This window comes from Lissotriton helveticus, chromosome 12, assembly GCF_964261635.1.
Source record: "Lissotriton helveticus chromosome 12, aLisHel1.1, whole genome shotgun sequence".
In the NCBI taxonomy this organism is placed as follows: Eukaryota; Metazoa; Chordata; class Amphibia; order Caudata; family Salamandridae; genus Lissotriton; species Lissotriton helveticus.
The window spans coordinates 800,632,067-800,648,774 of NC_136073.1; the positions used below are offsets into that span (position 1 = coordinate 800,632,067).

The window sequence follows — 16,708 nt, forward strand, 5'->3', positions numbered from 1 at the left end:
CTTGCGCCTCGTCCGAGTTCAGACGCCATTTGTGATCCGTCATGCACCGACGGCTGAGCTCGTCCGCCCTGGCGTTCAGAGAACGGTGTTGAGCCACCAGGGTCACGCCCTGGCGTTCCAGCCACTGCCAAAGGCGCAGAGCCTCCTGGCAAAGGGTCCACGACCCCACCCCGCCCTGTTTGTTGCAGTACCACATGGCGGTGGTGTTGTCTGTGAACACCTGCACTACACTCCCCCGGACAGAGGGTAGGAATGCCTTCAGTGCTAGACGAATCGCCCGTAACTCCAACAGGTTGATGTGGAACCGGGCCTCCGCCGGAGACCAGAGGCCTCTGATCTCCGCCTCTCCCATGTGGCCTCCCCAGCCCTGGAGGAACGCGTTCGTCACAACTACGTGCTCCGGTTGGGGAAGGGTGAGGGATCTGCCGCTGACCCAATCGCGGTCCGTGAGCCACCACTGCAGCTGTCTCGCAGTGCCCTCCGAGATCAGGATGTGGTCGGATAGGTTGCCCTGATGCTGGGCCCACTGAAACTTCAGGTCCCACTGTAGAGCCCGCATCCGCCACCTGGCGTGATGCACCAGTAGGATGCAGGAGGCCATCAGCCCCAGAAGCCGCAGCGGCAACCTGACCGAGACCCGGGATAACGGCTGAAAGATGGGAATCAGAGCCTGAATATCCCGGACCCGCTGTTCGGGTGGATAAACCCGGAACCGCGCCGAGTCGAGAACCGCTCCGATGAAGAGGAGCTTTTGAGAGGGGCACAGGTGTGACTCGGCACATTGATGAAGAACCCCAGCTGGTGCAGGAGATCTGCCGTAGTCTGGAGGTGGCTGACGACTGTCTGGGGCGAGCCCGCCTTCAACAACCAGTCGTCGAGGTAGGGGAAGACTGAAACCCCTAACCTGCGCAGATGAGCTGCGACCACCGCCATCACCTTGGTGAACACCCGTGGGGCTGGTAAGGCCGAAGGGGAGCACGGTATACTGAAAGTGCTCGTGGCCAACCGTGAACCGCAGGTAGCGCCGGTGGGCCGGCAGGACGGGGATGTGGAAATAAGCGTCCTGCAAGTCCAACGCTACCATCCAGTCTCCTGGGTCCAGGGCAGCTAAGACCTGAGCCAGTGTCAGCATTTTGAACTTCTCCTTCCGGAGGAAGCCGTTGACGTTGTCACAGTTAATTGCAGATTGACTAACCTTAATAATCAGATACAGCAGGAGCGATATAGTAGCTGATTTCACTCCTCCCTAGGAGCGGCACCCAAAGTGAGTTCATATATAAATACAACTCTCATATGAGGACCCCACCCAGGGAAGGGGAAAAGTGGAGAAATAAAACATAAAGGACTGGCAGCCAGAAACCATCTACAATGCTCGGCGACAGGAGAGATATCATACGTTAAGTCTGCATTCGGGTTCCTGCATAAGAATACAAAGAACACACATAAATACACTCCGGTATGATATATGCAGTTACGTAAGTAAATGGATAGGAGAATAACTTACTGCAATATGCTGCCACAATCTCCCATAGAAAAGATTTCAGAGTTAAAAGGCAAAAAATAAAGTAAAAAGACAAAAGAAACACAAGCTCTCTCCAAGAGTCCTTGAAACTCGGTGTAAGTCTTATCAAAGAATGATGAAGCTACTTAGCTCAAAACATGACGTTACTTCCGCCTGTTTTATGTGTCCAAAAGCCTCGAGGACTTGTCTGGAAACAATACTTCTTGAATTCCAAATGACAGGTACAGTACTTAATCCGAGCCTCTCAACAGCTCTAGGGTTTCATGCAGATTCAAACAAAATCAAAGTTCCACCACCACCAAAGACTGGCTGTCTTCGTTTCTTACTAATGCCAGGGCACTTCCCCAGCGAGATGCTGTTTCTGAAGGGGCGCTTTAACTGTTCACACAAGCGCTTCCAGAGCTCTCCCTCGCTGAACAAACAACACTGCTAGTCAGCGCGGCTCCTGAGGTCAATAGGGGTCAATACCGCCAACACGGACAGTACTTCACAGAGTTCTCACGCGCTGAACCTCAGCGCGGCTCCCAAGCTTCTCTGCTATCAAAAATGGCTCCAGAATCCTCGTTCTCCGGTAACACAGAATCAGGTAGGCAATCAGGTGACAAGCACCGAGCTCAGCCTTGAGAGAATGGATATAGGGAACAGAAAGGAAGTAAGAGCGAAGGACACAAACAACAGACTACAGAGCAAGCATTCTGGGAGATGTAGTCTTCAACTAAGAGCGCCTAAATTGTGACAGACGTTCCGTAGGTCCGAGATAGGGCGTAGGCCCCCTTTGCCCTTCTTGGGTACCAGAAAGTAGTGGGAGTAGCAACCACACCCTACTTCTGGCCCAGGAACGGCCGTAACTTCCTCCTGCAGAAGTCGCAAATGATCCCCCGATACACGGTGGTTCTGCGGTGGCATGGCTGGAGGAGTTGCCTTGAAGGGGAGGGAGTAGCCCCTTCGGACGATCTGCAGCACCCACCTGTCCGACGTCACAGTGCGCCAGTGGAGGTGGTGATGGCGAACCCTGCCCCCCACTGGCGTCACATGGGCCTGAAAGCACGGACTAGGAGGGTTTTGAGGCGGATGCTGCGGGGGAAGGTGTGGACTGACCTCGCCGTTGACCCCGACCGCCGCCACGGCGTTTTCCACGGCCGCCACCGCGTTGGGTATTACCCTGCGGAGCGTGGCTGGCAGCACGTGTGGGTACACCCCTTCCGTGGCCACGAAAGGAGTGAAAGGCAGCCGATTGCTGGCGCGGGGCCGAGAGCCCCAAGGACTTGGCCGTAGCCCTGGAGTCCTTAAAGCGTTCAAGCGCATGGTCTGCCTTGTCGCTAAAAAGGCGACGGCCATCAAACGGCATGTCCATCAGCGTGTTTTGGACACCGGCCGAAAAGTTGGCAGACCTCAACCAGGCGTGGCGTCTGACCGCCACTGTCGTTGCCATTGCTCTACCTAGTGAGTCGGTGGTATCCAGCCCACACCGGATAGAATATCTGGCTGCATACCGGCCCTCCACAAGGGCTTGGCCGAGTTTGGTCCGTACCCGCTCCCGTCTAGCCTTCGAAGTCAGGGCCCGGCAGTTGGAACAGGTCTTGTCGTCGTGGTCGACGCCGAGACAGTGGAGACACCAACGGTGAGGGTCCGTGACCGACATCAGCCGGTCGCAATCCTCACAGGGCTTAAAACCAGGCATCCCTACCGGCACCGTTTCGGAGTCGAAGACTCGAAAAGGAAGATAAAAAAGATCAAAAAGTATTAGTCAAAAAGTGACTACGGTACCACTTTTTCCGGATCTGCGCTGCTGGCGCGGAAAAAAGAAGAACTGACGTCAGCACGCAGAGGCGGCGTCGAAGTACTCCGACGACGTCATCACGGCGCCCACGACGGACGCGGAGCCGCAGACGACGCCTACCGACGCGCAAGGGTACTGCTACGCAAAAATTTCCGGATCCAGTCTGACGCCTGGGGATATTCTAAGGTAAGGAATCTATCACTAACGTGTCTCTTTCAGATAAGGCGTTTCAGCAAGTAGCGCTCTACTCCACAATCCAAAAAGGATTATAGGTGAGTTAGTATAGGCAAAAATAAATTAATTTGAGAGGTGGACATGTGAGTTTGTTAGTTAGATTGAAAAGGATAGTGGAGGGATAGAGGAGGGAATGATCTAGAAACTGTTTATTTGGAAATCATAGCAGTAGGTCTAGATGAGTAAAGGAGAGATAGAGGGAAGGGAGAGTCTCTAGAAGTGGATTAGGGAAAGATTGGCGTATCAGATGATTCTAGGAGGAATACATGAGGGAAGGGTTTAGAAAGGCTTGTTTGGGAGATCTGAATAGTAAAAAGAGGTTTGAGATGATACAAGGATGGATAGAGGTGGATAGAGTCGTCTAGAAAGGGTTATTCTGGGGATCATCGTAGTAGAACGAGGTGTGGGATGAGTCACAGAGTGAAGGTAGAGGATATATTGAGATTGATATAGGGTAGCGCAAAGGATAGGCTTAATTGTTTTAACAGCAGGAGTAAAATATTAAATATATAGGTACATTAGTACATGGAAGGTATATATGTATAACAAAGGTAATATATCAAGATTTAAGTTGTATTTAATAAACTCAGACTTTCAAGTGTTGTACTTTATGCGAATTTATTTGAATGTTTACATATATACATATATGTATATATATATATATATACATAGATATATATTTATTTTAAAGTAGATAAATAGGTATGATAAAAATGTACATATTGTGATAGAAAAATAAACGGGAAACCATATGCATCTAATCAAATAACTTATATGAAAATTATGCAGTGACATATACACGTTAGGCATAGAATATTATAACCATAAGTAATATGTACTTTTGTTAAGTAAACCCAAGGAATATCTATATATTTATAAACATAATTACAATACACATTTATACTAAGGAATACACATTTCTAGATACATACATATAATCAAATTAAGTGCTTATATACACAGGGATGTGCTGTACATCTATGTTTGAGTGCAGTGGTTATGTAGGGAAGAGCCAACTCTTAAGTAGTCTTCTGAAGATAAGATAGTTATCCATGGATCTTATATTTGGGGGTAATGAGTTTCATAGTTTGGCTGCTTGAACAGAGAAGGATGTGCCACCTATGTTTTTTTTTATATGGTGGGATTTTGGGGGGAGGTACCAATCTGAGGCGAAGTTCCTTTGTTGAATGTATTTGGTGATTTTATTCCAAACGAAGAGCGACCCTGTTCAATGTATTGCTTTGTGGGTGATACAAAGCAGCTTGAGTGTGGATCTTCTGGCAACCGGTAACCAATGTAGGGCCCTCAAGGCAGGGGAGATGTGGAATTGTGGTTTAACATGAAGGAGTAGTATGGCAGCATAGTTCTGATTCTGAAGTAGTCTTTTCATAGTTGATAAAGCTGATCCGTGGTAGAGGCCATTGACATAATCGAGTTTAGACAGTACGAGAGAGATTGTAGCCTGAACCTTGTGTGTGGACTTTGTGTGGGAATCCCAGGTGGGGGAAGATGCGTCTCAGAGTTTTTAAAGTAATGAAATTTGATCTCGCTAATTCATCCACTTGAGCATTTTATTGATAGCTTAGCGTCCATGGTAATTCCAAGGTTTCTTACTTCGTTAGATACTTTAGGCAGTGTTCCCAGATTATCAGGCCAGGCGGTGCGTGGGTCATAATTATTCTAATCACCACATGTAAGTATTTCAGTTTTGGAAGCATTTAAATTGAGATAGCTCCAAGTCATCCACTGAAATGTTTTGAGTTTCCAATGTCTTTGAGGCATTCCAGTTTAAGGAGTATTTGTGTGTCATCTGCGTAGTTACAGCATGTGAGGTGACACTCATTGATCAGTGCCAGTAATGACTGCATGTAATGTTGAAAAGCATGGGTGAGATGATAGAGCCTTGAGGGAGCCCTGCTTTTATGAAGTAGGGTTTGGATGAGAAAGGGGGGTATGGATGACATTTGTTCTGTTCTGAAGAAAGGATGTGATCTAGTCGAGGACAGTCCCCTTTATGACGGCTTCATAGATTCTTTGAATTAGAGTGTCATGGTCAACTGTGTCAAAGGCAGCTGTGAGGTACAAGAGAAGTAGTACAGCAACCCTGTTCCTGTCTACTTGTTCTTAAGGTCATCCCAGATGGCAATGAGGGCAGATTCTGTGCCTCTTCCTGGAAGGAATCATGTTTGAAAGTCTGAAAATATAGAGTTATTTTCAATAAATTGTGAGGTTTGGGGAAAATGCTGCTCTTTCAATCAGTTTGCCCAGGAAAGGTCCATTTGTAATTGGTCTGTATCTGTAGTGGTTAAGCGGGTCCAGCATTGTTTTCTTTAACAATGGGCATATGTACGACTTTTTTAGGTCTGCTGGAACTAATCCTGTAGTTAAGGAAGTATTGATAATTCTTCTTACTGGTGTTGCAGCAGAGGTAGTCAGAAGAATTTTCTTGAAGGTTTGTAGTGGACATGGGTTAGAAGGGCTGCTGGCAGGGCTGTTGGCAGGCCTGCTTGCTTTGGCCAGATCCATATATTGACTTTGTGATATTTGTTGAAAGGAATGCAGAGGCTGGGTTAACCTACTCTTGGGAAAGTTTTCTGGAAAGGGGTCGGTGCTGGAAGTTTTTGTTTGTTTTAAATAGGAGTCCCATTTGTCTGCTTTGGTTGTGCAATCATTTGCCAGTTTGTCTGTGAATTCTTGAGTAATGGAATGAGTTCCTTCTAGACATTTTGGTTTACGAATTTTGTGAGAATTATATACAATTCTTTATTTGCACATTCAGCATTTTGAATTCTGTCTGAACAGTATCTTTTTTTAGCTTTTATGATTGTGGACTTGTATAATCTGTTTAGTTTCTCTAGGTGAAGTTTGTCTTGATTGCTGTTTGTTTTAAGCTCTTTTAGCTCTGTATTTCTCCAAGGTGACTGTTTTCTTTTGTCCTGTATTGTTGTTCTGAGTGGTATTAGGATATCAAAAACTTCCTGTAGCCACTCATATAGTTTTTTATCTGGATTTATTGTGTCTAGCTCTGTATTGGATGTTAGTTGTGTTTCTAAGTGTTCAATATAGAGTTTTTTCCAATGTCAATAGGCGGATGCATGAAAGGTGATTTTAGGTGTGTTGGTTTGTGGTATTTTATGTTAGAAAGCTAGCAAATGGTGGTCTGATTATGGCACTGGAGTTCTCGTTTAGAAGGTAACTAGTTCTGTAATTGCAAAAAGGACATCTAGGATGTGCACAGCGATGAATGTGGGTTTGTGGTTGATCTGATGTATGTTCAACATGTCTAGGCCAGTGCTGATTGTTTTAGAATGGGGCATATTGGGTTAGTCAAACCAAATGTTTAGGTCACCAAGAATACATAGGTTGGAGTATAGTGTTATTTGGTTTGAAACTATGTCTAGAAGGGTGTCTAGGAATGTTGCACTGCTAGGTGGAGGTCTGTAAAGTAGTAGGATGTTACAGGAGGAAGATAGTATAGGGTTGCATCTGGTGAAGAGGGCGGCACAACCTTGTATGGAGACGTTGTCTGCTTTAGTGATGTTTAAACTTTGCTTGAATACAACAGCTAGGCCACCTCCTCTTTTGCATATACGATTCTGTGTGATAATTTGATAACCTAGAAGAATGACTTCATGCAGCTCTGGAGCCATGTCATCTCCTAACCATGATTCAGTTATGAAGAGTAAGTCAGGTTGTGTGTCAGTGAGAAGGTTGTAGATGTAATGCTTGTTTTTAGAGAGCTATTGAGTATTCATTAGTAGGCAGTTTAGAGATTGTGTTTTGGCGATAGTTTGACTTTGTTTTGTAGAAGAGTGAGCAGTATTTTGAGGACTGGTAGCAGGTGTGTCCTTAGTGCTGGTATTAGCTGTCTGAGGATAGCAATAGTGTAGCTTTTCTATATCGTATTCCGCGTCCAGCAGGCTAAGAAGGCATTTTGATGGGTCTGGGTGTGTAGGTGATTAAGATGGTGGTTAAGAGTGCGTTGGTAAGCTGTGTTCTTTTTTTTAGAGTAGCCTTGTGCCATAGACATGGCGGTGCGAAGTTGAGATGAGTGGTATGTTGTTTATTTTGTTTGCATTGGTTTAGGGTGGAAGGTGTATGTGTTGGGGTGGTCGTGCGGCATGTGGGTCGTGGTGCAAGGCTCCAAATAAAGAGTGGTTGGAAGAGTTGTTGTGTAGCTGTATATGTGTCAGGTATGGGGGAAGAGAGAAAGCTTGGCAGTAGAGTTGTGTATTATTTGTGTAGTCAGTAGGTTGAGAGTGGGTGTATGTTTCTAGTTTGTGAAGGAACATATTATGAGGTAGTGTGTGTGTGAGGGAGATTTTGTTGTGCTAGTGTGAGTGCTATGTTTCGATTTTGAGGAGTAGCGAGAGGAGATGATGTAGTTGTTTTCTGAAACGCATTTGTATGTAATGAATTGTCAGTGAGTGGAAGCTGAATGGTAAAAGAGGTGTTGATGTGTTTTGGAAAAGAGTGATTGTGGTGTGTGAGAGGGGATTAACAAGAGTTAAGAGTGTTTGTGTTAGATTTGATCGATGAAAGAGGTAATATGTGTGATAGAGTGGAGTGTAAGGGTTGTGTGGTAGTCTTTTTTGTAAAACAAAGGAGAAGGGTGTTGGTGGATGAAATGATGGATGATTGAGATTAGTTTGGTGGTGACAGGAAGGGTTCTGTTAAGAGCAAGCAGATAGTTGAGCAGGTGCTTTGTACGATCAGGGGGTGTATGTCTGGATGGAATATAGTTATGTATAGTGTGTATTTGTATTGTGTTGGCGATATGTGGATTTGTTAGAAGTATAGGATAGAGTGTTGTTTTGTGTCTGAGTGGAGGTGCTATTGTGTGGTAGTTGGGGTAGAATGGTGTATGTGGAGTTTTCTGGAAGTTGCTGAGATTAGTGGTTTGTTTATAGCAGTGGTTCCCAGACTTTTGACTCCTGAGGACCCCTATTGAGTCACTATTGGAAGTCAAGGACTCCTAAACAATTTGTACGATTTAAATTTCAAACATTAAAACAGTAGTTTGAAAAAAATAAACACACACTTGTGCACACCAAACAAATACTCGAATCACTAAAGATTTCAATATTTTATATAGAAAGAATTATCAAAATCGAAATCTTTTAATGGGATGGTTAGTGCTGCATCTCGGCAACTACCTTTTTCAATATTTGGTTCTATTTCTCAGTATGAGGCTCCTGCCACGGTCAGACTAAAAACCCAAAGCCGCCATGGCAAATGTTGTCAGACCAGTCCCAGTACTAAGTGCAGTGAGTGAGCCTGGCCACTGCAAAGCAAACTTTGGGGGGCTCTCCCACCAAGGAAATTTGGGAAAAAATGGGGCATTCTGCAACACATTTGTCATTATATATTGAATTAATTTTGCTTTTAAAGCATAGTAAATGATGACCTTACTATACACCAATACAACAATCTTTTTGGGGCTCTTTTGTGAATCCCTCACTATCACTCTCTAACAGTGCCTCTCTTCTCTCAATAGCCCCTCTGTCACATGTATTTCATTTATTTTATGGCATCTCTCATACAAGTGTAGGGTGTCAGAGCACTTTACATCACACACATACAGAGACAATGAATCGTACGTGTGTAAATTGGTGTATAGAAAATGTTATGTTATATAAGGCAACGGGGACTTCAAGGTGTAGGATTCACATGTCATCCATACCGGTGAGCATTTTTTAAGAGTGATTGGTCTGGAGAAGCACAAAATCTTGACACAGAATGTAACATAGGGGTTAGCTTTGACTTTAATTATAACAGTTTAATTCTACCCAAACAAACCTTTTTGGCAAAATGAGGATTATGAAAGACTGGGGAAAAAAGATAGCATACTAACTTGTACCATGCAGTTTACATGCTGCTGTTTGATGGCAGGTCATAGCTTCAGGTACTAGATTATAATTGGAACTCATAAACTGCACAATAACAAAAGAATCTCTGTGACAAAAGCAGTAACCCATTGAGCTATGCACATAAACTACTGGTTTTTAAATGCATGTTGCACATTATTTGCAGCAGGCATATTAACCCTCTGTGCTACCTTAGTTGAGTCAAACCTGATACTGAACAAAACACTCATCCCTCTCCAGCAGGTACATTAATCACTGGATGCTATCTTGACACTTTTATAGTTGCCCGAAAACTACAGCTTATTCAAGGAACTTTGAAGTGCTTTTGAAACTGTTGCTTGCGGACCCCCTGGGAATGTGTCAGGATTGTTTGCAAGCTAGAGGGCCAATCAGGAAGGCCCAGGCTGATGGCCAGTGGGCAGTAAGCTGCTCCTGAAGATCGGAATCTCCTTGGATACAGACAGGCTCACTCTACACTTTGCTAGTCCTGGCTTAGGAATCCCAAATCTAAGCCACTTAAATACTGCTTTCCTAGCACTTTAACAAATTGTTCTTTTCTAGCCAAAAACAAGGCTATATAGACTTTCCAAACACAGTTTATACCTTAAAGCAGACTCAGCAGTCTCATAAGCACATTCTACTTAGCTTCCGGGGATGTAGTTTGCCTTTTTAACTTTTAACCACTTGCATGCTAATGACAAGGTGAACTCGTCATGAGGCACACTGGAGCTGTGCTCATGACAAGGTCAACTCGTCATGTATAATGGGAAACATCAAAGCTCAGCGCAGGAGGGGAAAACCCCTTAGCAGCCAAGTTAAAAGAATAAAGGAGGGGGGGTTGCCCTTGCACGCCTAAAGACAGTGTAGGGTAAAATAGGACAACATCTCAAACAGTCACTGGTAGAAAAATAACAGTTTAAACAGTATCGATTGCACAGAAACCAAGAGTTCAATTCAAAGAGTCACCTTAGGGGGAGGGTTCATGGTTGCTTGGGTGCTACAGGGCCAATCAGGAAGGCCCAGGCTGATGGCTAGGGAGCTGTGAGCTCCATACTCCACGGTTTCCATGAAAGCCTCTACAAGCAACTGCAACTCTGTGTGACTGCCTTTGCCTCCACATGTCATCACCCTGGAGGGTCTACTTCTGATATTCACCATGAAATAAAGAGCGTGCCTGTGTGTTCACCAACAATCTTAAAATCAACTACAAGCAACCCCAACCTAAAGGGAGAGGACCTATGTTGCTTCATGTTAGCCAACATACTTCAGAATATTTATTAACCTGGGAGAGAAGGCCTATGTGTTTCCAGGGAACACAGCCAAGATTAATGTCTCTAGTCCTAGGGTCCTCCCCAGCAGTGTGCAGAGCATTCCCAGGGAAAAGTGATAAGTCAAAGGTGCCAGTTATTATACAGTACTGTTGCCAATGGCCAATTAGCCAATCAGTACAAAATGTATTTCCTTACGGATTGACACAGCTCCATACGACCAGCCGCCAGTGGAACCAAAACCCTCAGGGTGTGAATTGAAAACCAGACAACCTTTGTCCAATCAGATACTATTGCTTGGTCTTGTCTTATCTGGCAGAATAGGACACTGGATGCGAGGGATGACTATGGAGGACAGTGATGCTAGGGATAGGCTGGTAGGTAGACAATCTTTTTGCTACGGTGTGCCCCTTTCGCCGTACCCTGCCCTTGGTCACAGCCATTGTTCATATGTATATGTACCCATGTGTCCTATGGTATAGTCTACTGGACAAAACGGTTTACTCCACATTAAAGTTATGTAATTTTAAATGAATTATCTTTATAACAAAAGTTAGCTTAGAATGTCCATGTATATGTTCTGCTGTTGTTTACCTTTCGTTCAACATCACTCCCTTCCATGTTAAATACTTAACAGAAATATTGTCTCTGGCACTTATTTTAGTATGACCTCTTACACACATTTACATTAAACTCATTTGAAATGCGTGCTCCCATAAACCGGTTTACTTAGAGTAGGATTTCTAAGTTTTAAAAAGCCATTTAGATACTTTGCTGCCATGATCATTAGGAATTCATGATTTTCTCATAATTTATAAACAAAGAAAAATATATCGGCAAAGCTAATTAAGACGCAGCCATAAACCGGGAAGTAATGAATTTAAGAAACGTCAGTTTGTCACTCCAACGTAAAGGCCCATTATATATCTGCCAGAGCAGAATCTCGTTATGGGATGCAGCTCTGCCCAATTCTAAGTTGCCAGTGTTCCTCAACCCGAAGTGACCATGTGCAAGAACACAAGGCCCAATTTTACAGGGTATCATACCCAGTAAAAATCTCCTGGGACTCTGGGGAAGGGACTGCTGGCACAGGCACCGCACTGTGTCACAATAATGTCCAGAACTGAGCTAAAGATCAGAGCATACCCAACTTCCTGCAGTTTGAAAAAGGAAAAAGGTTTTCTAAGTATTACGGTTCGGAACACTGCTGCAGCCTTCCCATGTTGAGCTCAGGGTATGCTATTCTTGGGAGTCTTTCCAGTTCCTCCACCCCCATGGAGACCTGGATGGGTCTCATACAAGTAGCTGGCAGCAGAAGACCTCCAGAGAACCACATGGGGCGAAACTTCAAAGGTGGGCTTAATTTTGCAAGCACAGACACCACGCATTTTCATCTGGGGCAAATATCTGATCTATGATGGTGATCTCCATTGAGATATTGGAACTTTCCCCTGCTATAAGGTCAGTTCCTGTTAAGAAATATAAAAGCTGGTATTTGAAAAGGCAAGATGAACGGGAATGTGCATATTCTTGATTTTTCGTTGAGCTGTTCACCCACTTGCAATCTATTTTTATCCCAGATTTTTCTCAGCAGATAAGATTATTAATTCAGAATTAACCACTTTCATCCACTGTCTTTCTTACTATTTTTTACTACAATAATATTTCCTCAAGCAGTTTGGATCAACATTCTTGTTGATCTTCCGACTGTGGACTTCTATTTCTTCTACCTCATATCACAGGGAGGTTGGGGACTTCCTGATTTTATCAACAGTCTACATCTTCAATCAACCAAAAGTCTACTACATCTTCAATCAACAATCAAACATCTTCAAGGAACAATCAACAATGGATTCCTAAAAGGTTTTCCCCCTTGTGGGGTCCACCCCTAGCTGTGACCCTCTAAAATGAATACTCCCCACCAGTAAGCGGGGAAGACTACCCCAACCGCAAACTGATTCCCCCTCCATCGACCACCAGTTTCTACTTACCACCTGCTCGGAGCAGCTGGTAGGCAGGAATGGAAAATTCCCGGAATTTGGTGAGAACCATGTGAAAAAGAATCCAGAATTTTTAGGTCTGTCCAGTCATTCCGCATTCCGGAGACCGATACTCGCAATTGTATGCATTTCATTTTGTCACATCTGCACTGTGGAACTCTTAATTAGCCACCAAGTACTTGTTTCTAAGCTTGGCAACTTACAGATTTGATAGATCGAGTTCTCTTTCTGTTTTCTGTAAAAGTTGTTTTTGCTTCAGATTTTGGAGCTTCAGTTGGATCAGCCTTCAAAGAGAAAAATAAATAAAGCTACAATTATTTGGACATAAAATAAAACGTTAGTCTACATTCTCAGTAACATACTAAAACCCCCTCCATCAGAAACAATATCAAGTTACTCCCAATTTTTTCAAACAATAATGCCATTTCCATCTCATGGTAGCACACACTATCCTAACACAACACCAATAAGTACAAAATTATTCTGAAGGTCAATCACTGAGATTGGAACAGTGGTCTTTAGGTGATGCTTAAACACCCCTTCAGATGTGAGAGTATTGGACAGTAAAATTGACTACCACCATTATTTATTTATTTATATATTTATGTAGCGCACTACTACCCAAGGGCATCTAGGCGCTTGCAGCTCAGCACACAAGGGGCACTAGAGAGATGTTGCGTCTCTATTACTTTTAGGAAGGTTATAAGGTATATAGCCAGCTTTTAAGTCCTTTCCTAAAGGAAAGTAGATCGGGGGAGTTTTTTAGCTATATTGGTAGCTTATTCCACCATCTGGTTGTGACACTTGTGAAACTTTTTACGCCCCATCTATGAAATCGGAACTTTGGTTATATGTAGAAGGAATGCTTTCTGTAGCCATGGATGTTAATCATGAATATCCTTGCCCTTTTCATGTTTGAATTTATTTTATTGTGACCCATTTCATCCAGAAGAACAAGTAACTTACCTTCGATGATAATCTTTCTGGTGGATACTCTATCTAACCTCAGATTATGCATATTGTGAGTATTCCGAAGGTGTCACACTGGATCTGGAAACCTTTAATTTAGTTCTTCTCTGGCTGCTCAGGTCCTCAAAACCAACTTATTGTGGAAGGTGGTGGTATGAAGTGGACTGACAGAAAGAGCCTGAAGCTCAATCACACATCTAGCCAATGTTACGGAAATCAAAGTCTTCAAGGTCATATGTCTCAAGGGACAACTGCACAGCTGGTCAAAGGAGAGGGCTACGTTCAAGTCCCACTGAGACATCATACTGGGGTTTGGTGTTAAGGAAAACTTACGGTAGTTCTAGTTCTGCATTGTAGGTATCTTCCTTGAAGTCATAAACGTTGAATAATTCCCTGCAGGCTGCAAGGACCCCGGAACACCTTCTTTAATTTTTCTATATAAACTTTAGGAAAATAAAATTGAAGAATGTTCATCACTGACAATAATTTCCCATAAACTCAGTGTTGTCTGTCAGCGATGTATTTCCCTTCTGAATGTTGTAGAAGAATTGTTGAAAAAACTCTAAATAGCCTTTACATTATCAACCCTTTGTCATGAAAAATAGTCTGCCTGTGTACAAACAGCATGAGGAGAAAATGCAGCCTGATAGGCTACTACTGGTAGAAGCTAAAAAAGAAGTTTGTACCTGTAAGAACCTCAGAAGCACCGTTTCCCACAATGCACAGTAGGGTGTAGTCTGCCTGTCAGCGGCAGTTCTTTCTTACGTGAAGTACACAATACATTTGTTCTGACACCCGGGGAGGAGGGAGAGTCAATTATGACTTCAATGAAGATACCTACAATGCAGAGCTAGGACTACAGCTATGTAATTTTTCCTTCTGCATCGTAGGATCTTCCTTGATAGTCATAAATGCTGAATATAGTAGCATTAATTCAATGGGGTTAACCCAATAAGTCAAAGGACCTGGGTATCAATTAGTATAAAACAACAAAAATGGTCCTAGACATATCTTATAGCACCTATTGATGCAACACTTATTATTTATATATTTAGGGAATTAATCCAAAACAGAATAGGAGATATAATTCTTTACAAAGCCAGAATTAGATATCAATGTGTCGTACTCAACAACTACTAATCAAAAACAACCAATCTATTTGATCAGTCAATATATTTCACGTTTATTTTCAACACTTATAAAACAAATTGAATTGATGAAGAAACTGCAGATTGCAGTAAGAATAAAAAGGGGTGCACAAGTGAATTGGAAAGGAAAAATAGTTCAAAAGACAAGGTTCAAAATTTATGTACAACTAAAATTGCAATTCTTCTAGTTGGACAAGCAAGGAGGCCTACCCATACAAATGTATATACATTGATTTATCATACAGGGAAGGGACAGGGACAAAGGTACTACGGTCCAGGCCTCAAAACAAGGGGGTACACAACCGTTGACGTTTCGACCCTGGTGCAATAAGGGGAAATTTTAACGACACTAGCATTTAAAGTCCCACTGCAGATTCTGCATGTGCCATCTGTTTCAATTCACCAGCAGTATGTAGGAGGCCAACAACCTCAGAAGCTTTAGATTCATCACCACTGAGATCGAGGGCTGAGGCTGAAACATTGAGATCATAGCCCAATGTTTTAACTCTCTGATCCAGGGAAAGGCACAAAACCATAACGTACCTATAAAAACTCCAATAAACAGGAGCGTCTGCAAAGAGGCTTTTATGAGTCGGCACCTTAATAATGAACCCCAACATTTGAAGGTTTACCGTCATCTGAAGTTGGTTGGCAACTTCATGGGGGTAGCGCTCCTTCAACAGCTAGACTGATATCCCTGATCTCCAATGGTGTGTTGTGACCACTGCCATCACTTTCACAAACACCCGAGAGGCACTGGTGAGTCCAAAAGGAAGCACTGAGAACTCCAAATACTCCTGGCCTACTGAGAACCTCAGATAGAGCCTGTGGGCCTGAATCTGAACGTAAGTATCATGCAGGTCCAACACCACCATCCAGTCTCCAATGCTTAAGGCAGACGTGACCTGGGCTAGCATGAGCATCCTGAATTTGTCCTTCCACAGAAAAGCATTGAGAGGACAAAGATCTAAAACAGCACAAAGGCTCATGTCCTTCTTCAGTAAAAGGAAGTATCAAGAGTAACCCTCACTTCCTACTTCTGAGTGTGTGGGCCTGCTCTATGGCCCCTTTGGACAAAATGGATTGCAATTCCTACCCAAATGTCCCTCCGTCAGCCTCCCTGTAGGCTGTGGAAGGTGCCCACAGGGTAGAAAAGAATGGAAGGACATTGCCTCAATGCATAATTTGGAGGACCCACTTGTCTTTTGTGATTGTCTGCCACTCTTGATGGAAATATCAGATCTTGTCTCCTGCAGGATGGCTGTGTGCCGGCAAGGACACACTGGTTTTGCAGCTCAATCTTTTAAGGGGTGCAGAACAGTGTCCTTGCTGTCCTTGTTGTCTCTGAGAACCGCAGCTCATGCTACGAAAGGGATGAAAGGAATGGTGGCCTGGATGAAAATGTAAGGCACTGGCAAAATGGGAAGCCTGTGGGGACATATGACCACTTTCAGGTGAAGTGTCAAACCCACCAGCACCTTGAAACTCTTCGCACCAGTTCTCCTTGTCATACTGAAGAACAAAATAAGTTACTTACCTGTAACTACGGTTATCCAGTATTGGTATCTTTCATAGATTGAATCCACAAAAGAAGACTGCCCCTAGATTGTGTTCCTAAAGGTATCTACAGAGTTAGGGGGAGATGCGTTGCCAGTGGGGGCATCTCATAAAAAGTTACGGACTGGCCTCACACACCTTCCGGTGTCATGCTTCATCATCGGCTGTCCTCGCCCTCTAAAAACTTGGTTTGATAGAGGGCGGGCATACACATGGGGACAAGAATGCACTTCTAAATCTAAGTGATGGCCATCGGGGGAGTGAAAAAGTGTATTAAAAACCATTACCCTTGTCCATATCCTAAGTTTATTCAGGGATCAAAGGTATGGTAGTTAACGGAAGTGGTCGGTGATATGGGACATT

At 43.7% G+C, this 16,708-nt stretch overlaps 1 protein-coding gene across 9 annotated transcripts in view; it reads right to left on the reverse strand.

Annotated features, from left to right (window-relative positions):
* HORMAD1 (HORMA domain containing 1) overlaps window positions 1-16,708 on the reverse strand; it is a 920,105-nt gene that overhangs the window by 80,993 nt on the left and 822,404 nt on the right. For all 9 annotated transcript variants that reach the window (XM_078670957.1, XM_078670959.1, XM_078670964.1 and 6 more), the window contains one exon: window positions 12,875-12,955. In XM_078670957.1, the coding sequence (XP_078527083.1) occupies window positions 12,875-12,955 (81 nt within the window). The remainder of the gene's footprint in view (window positions 1-12,874; window positions 12,956-16,708) is intronic.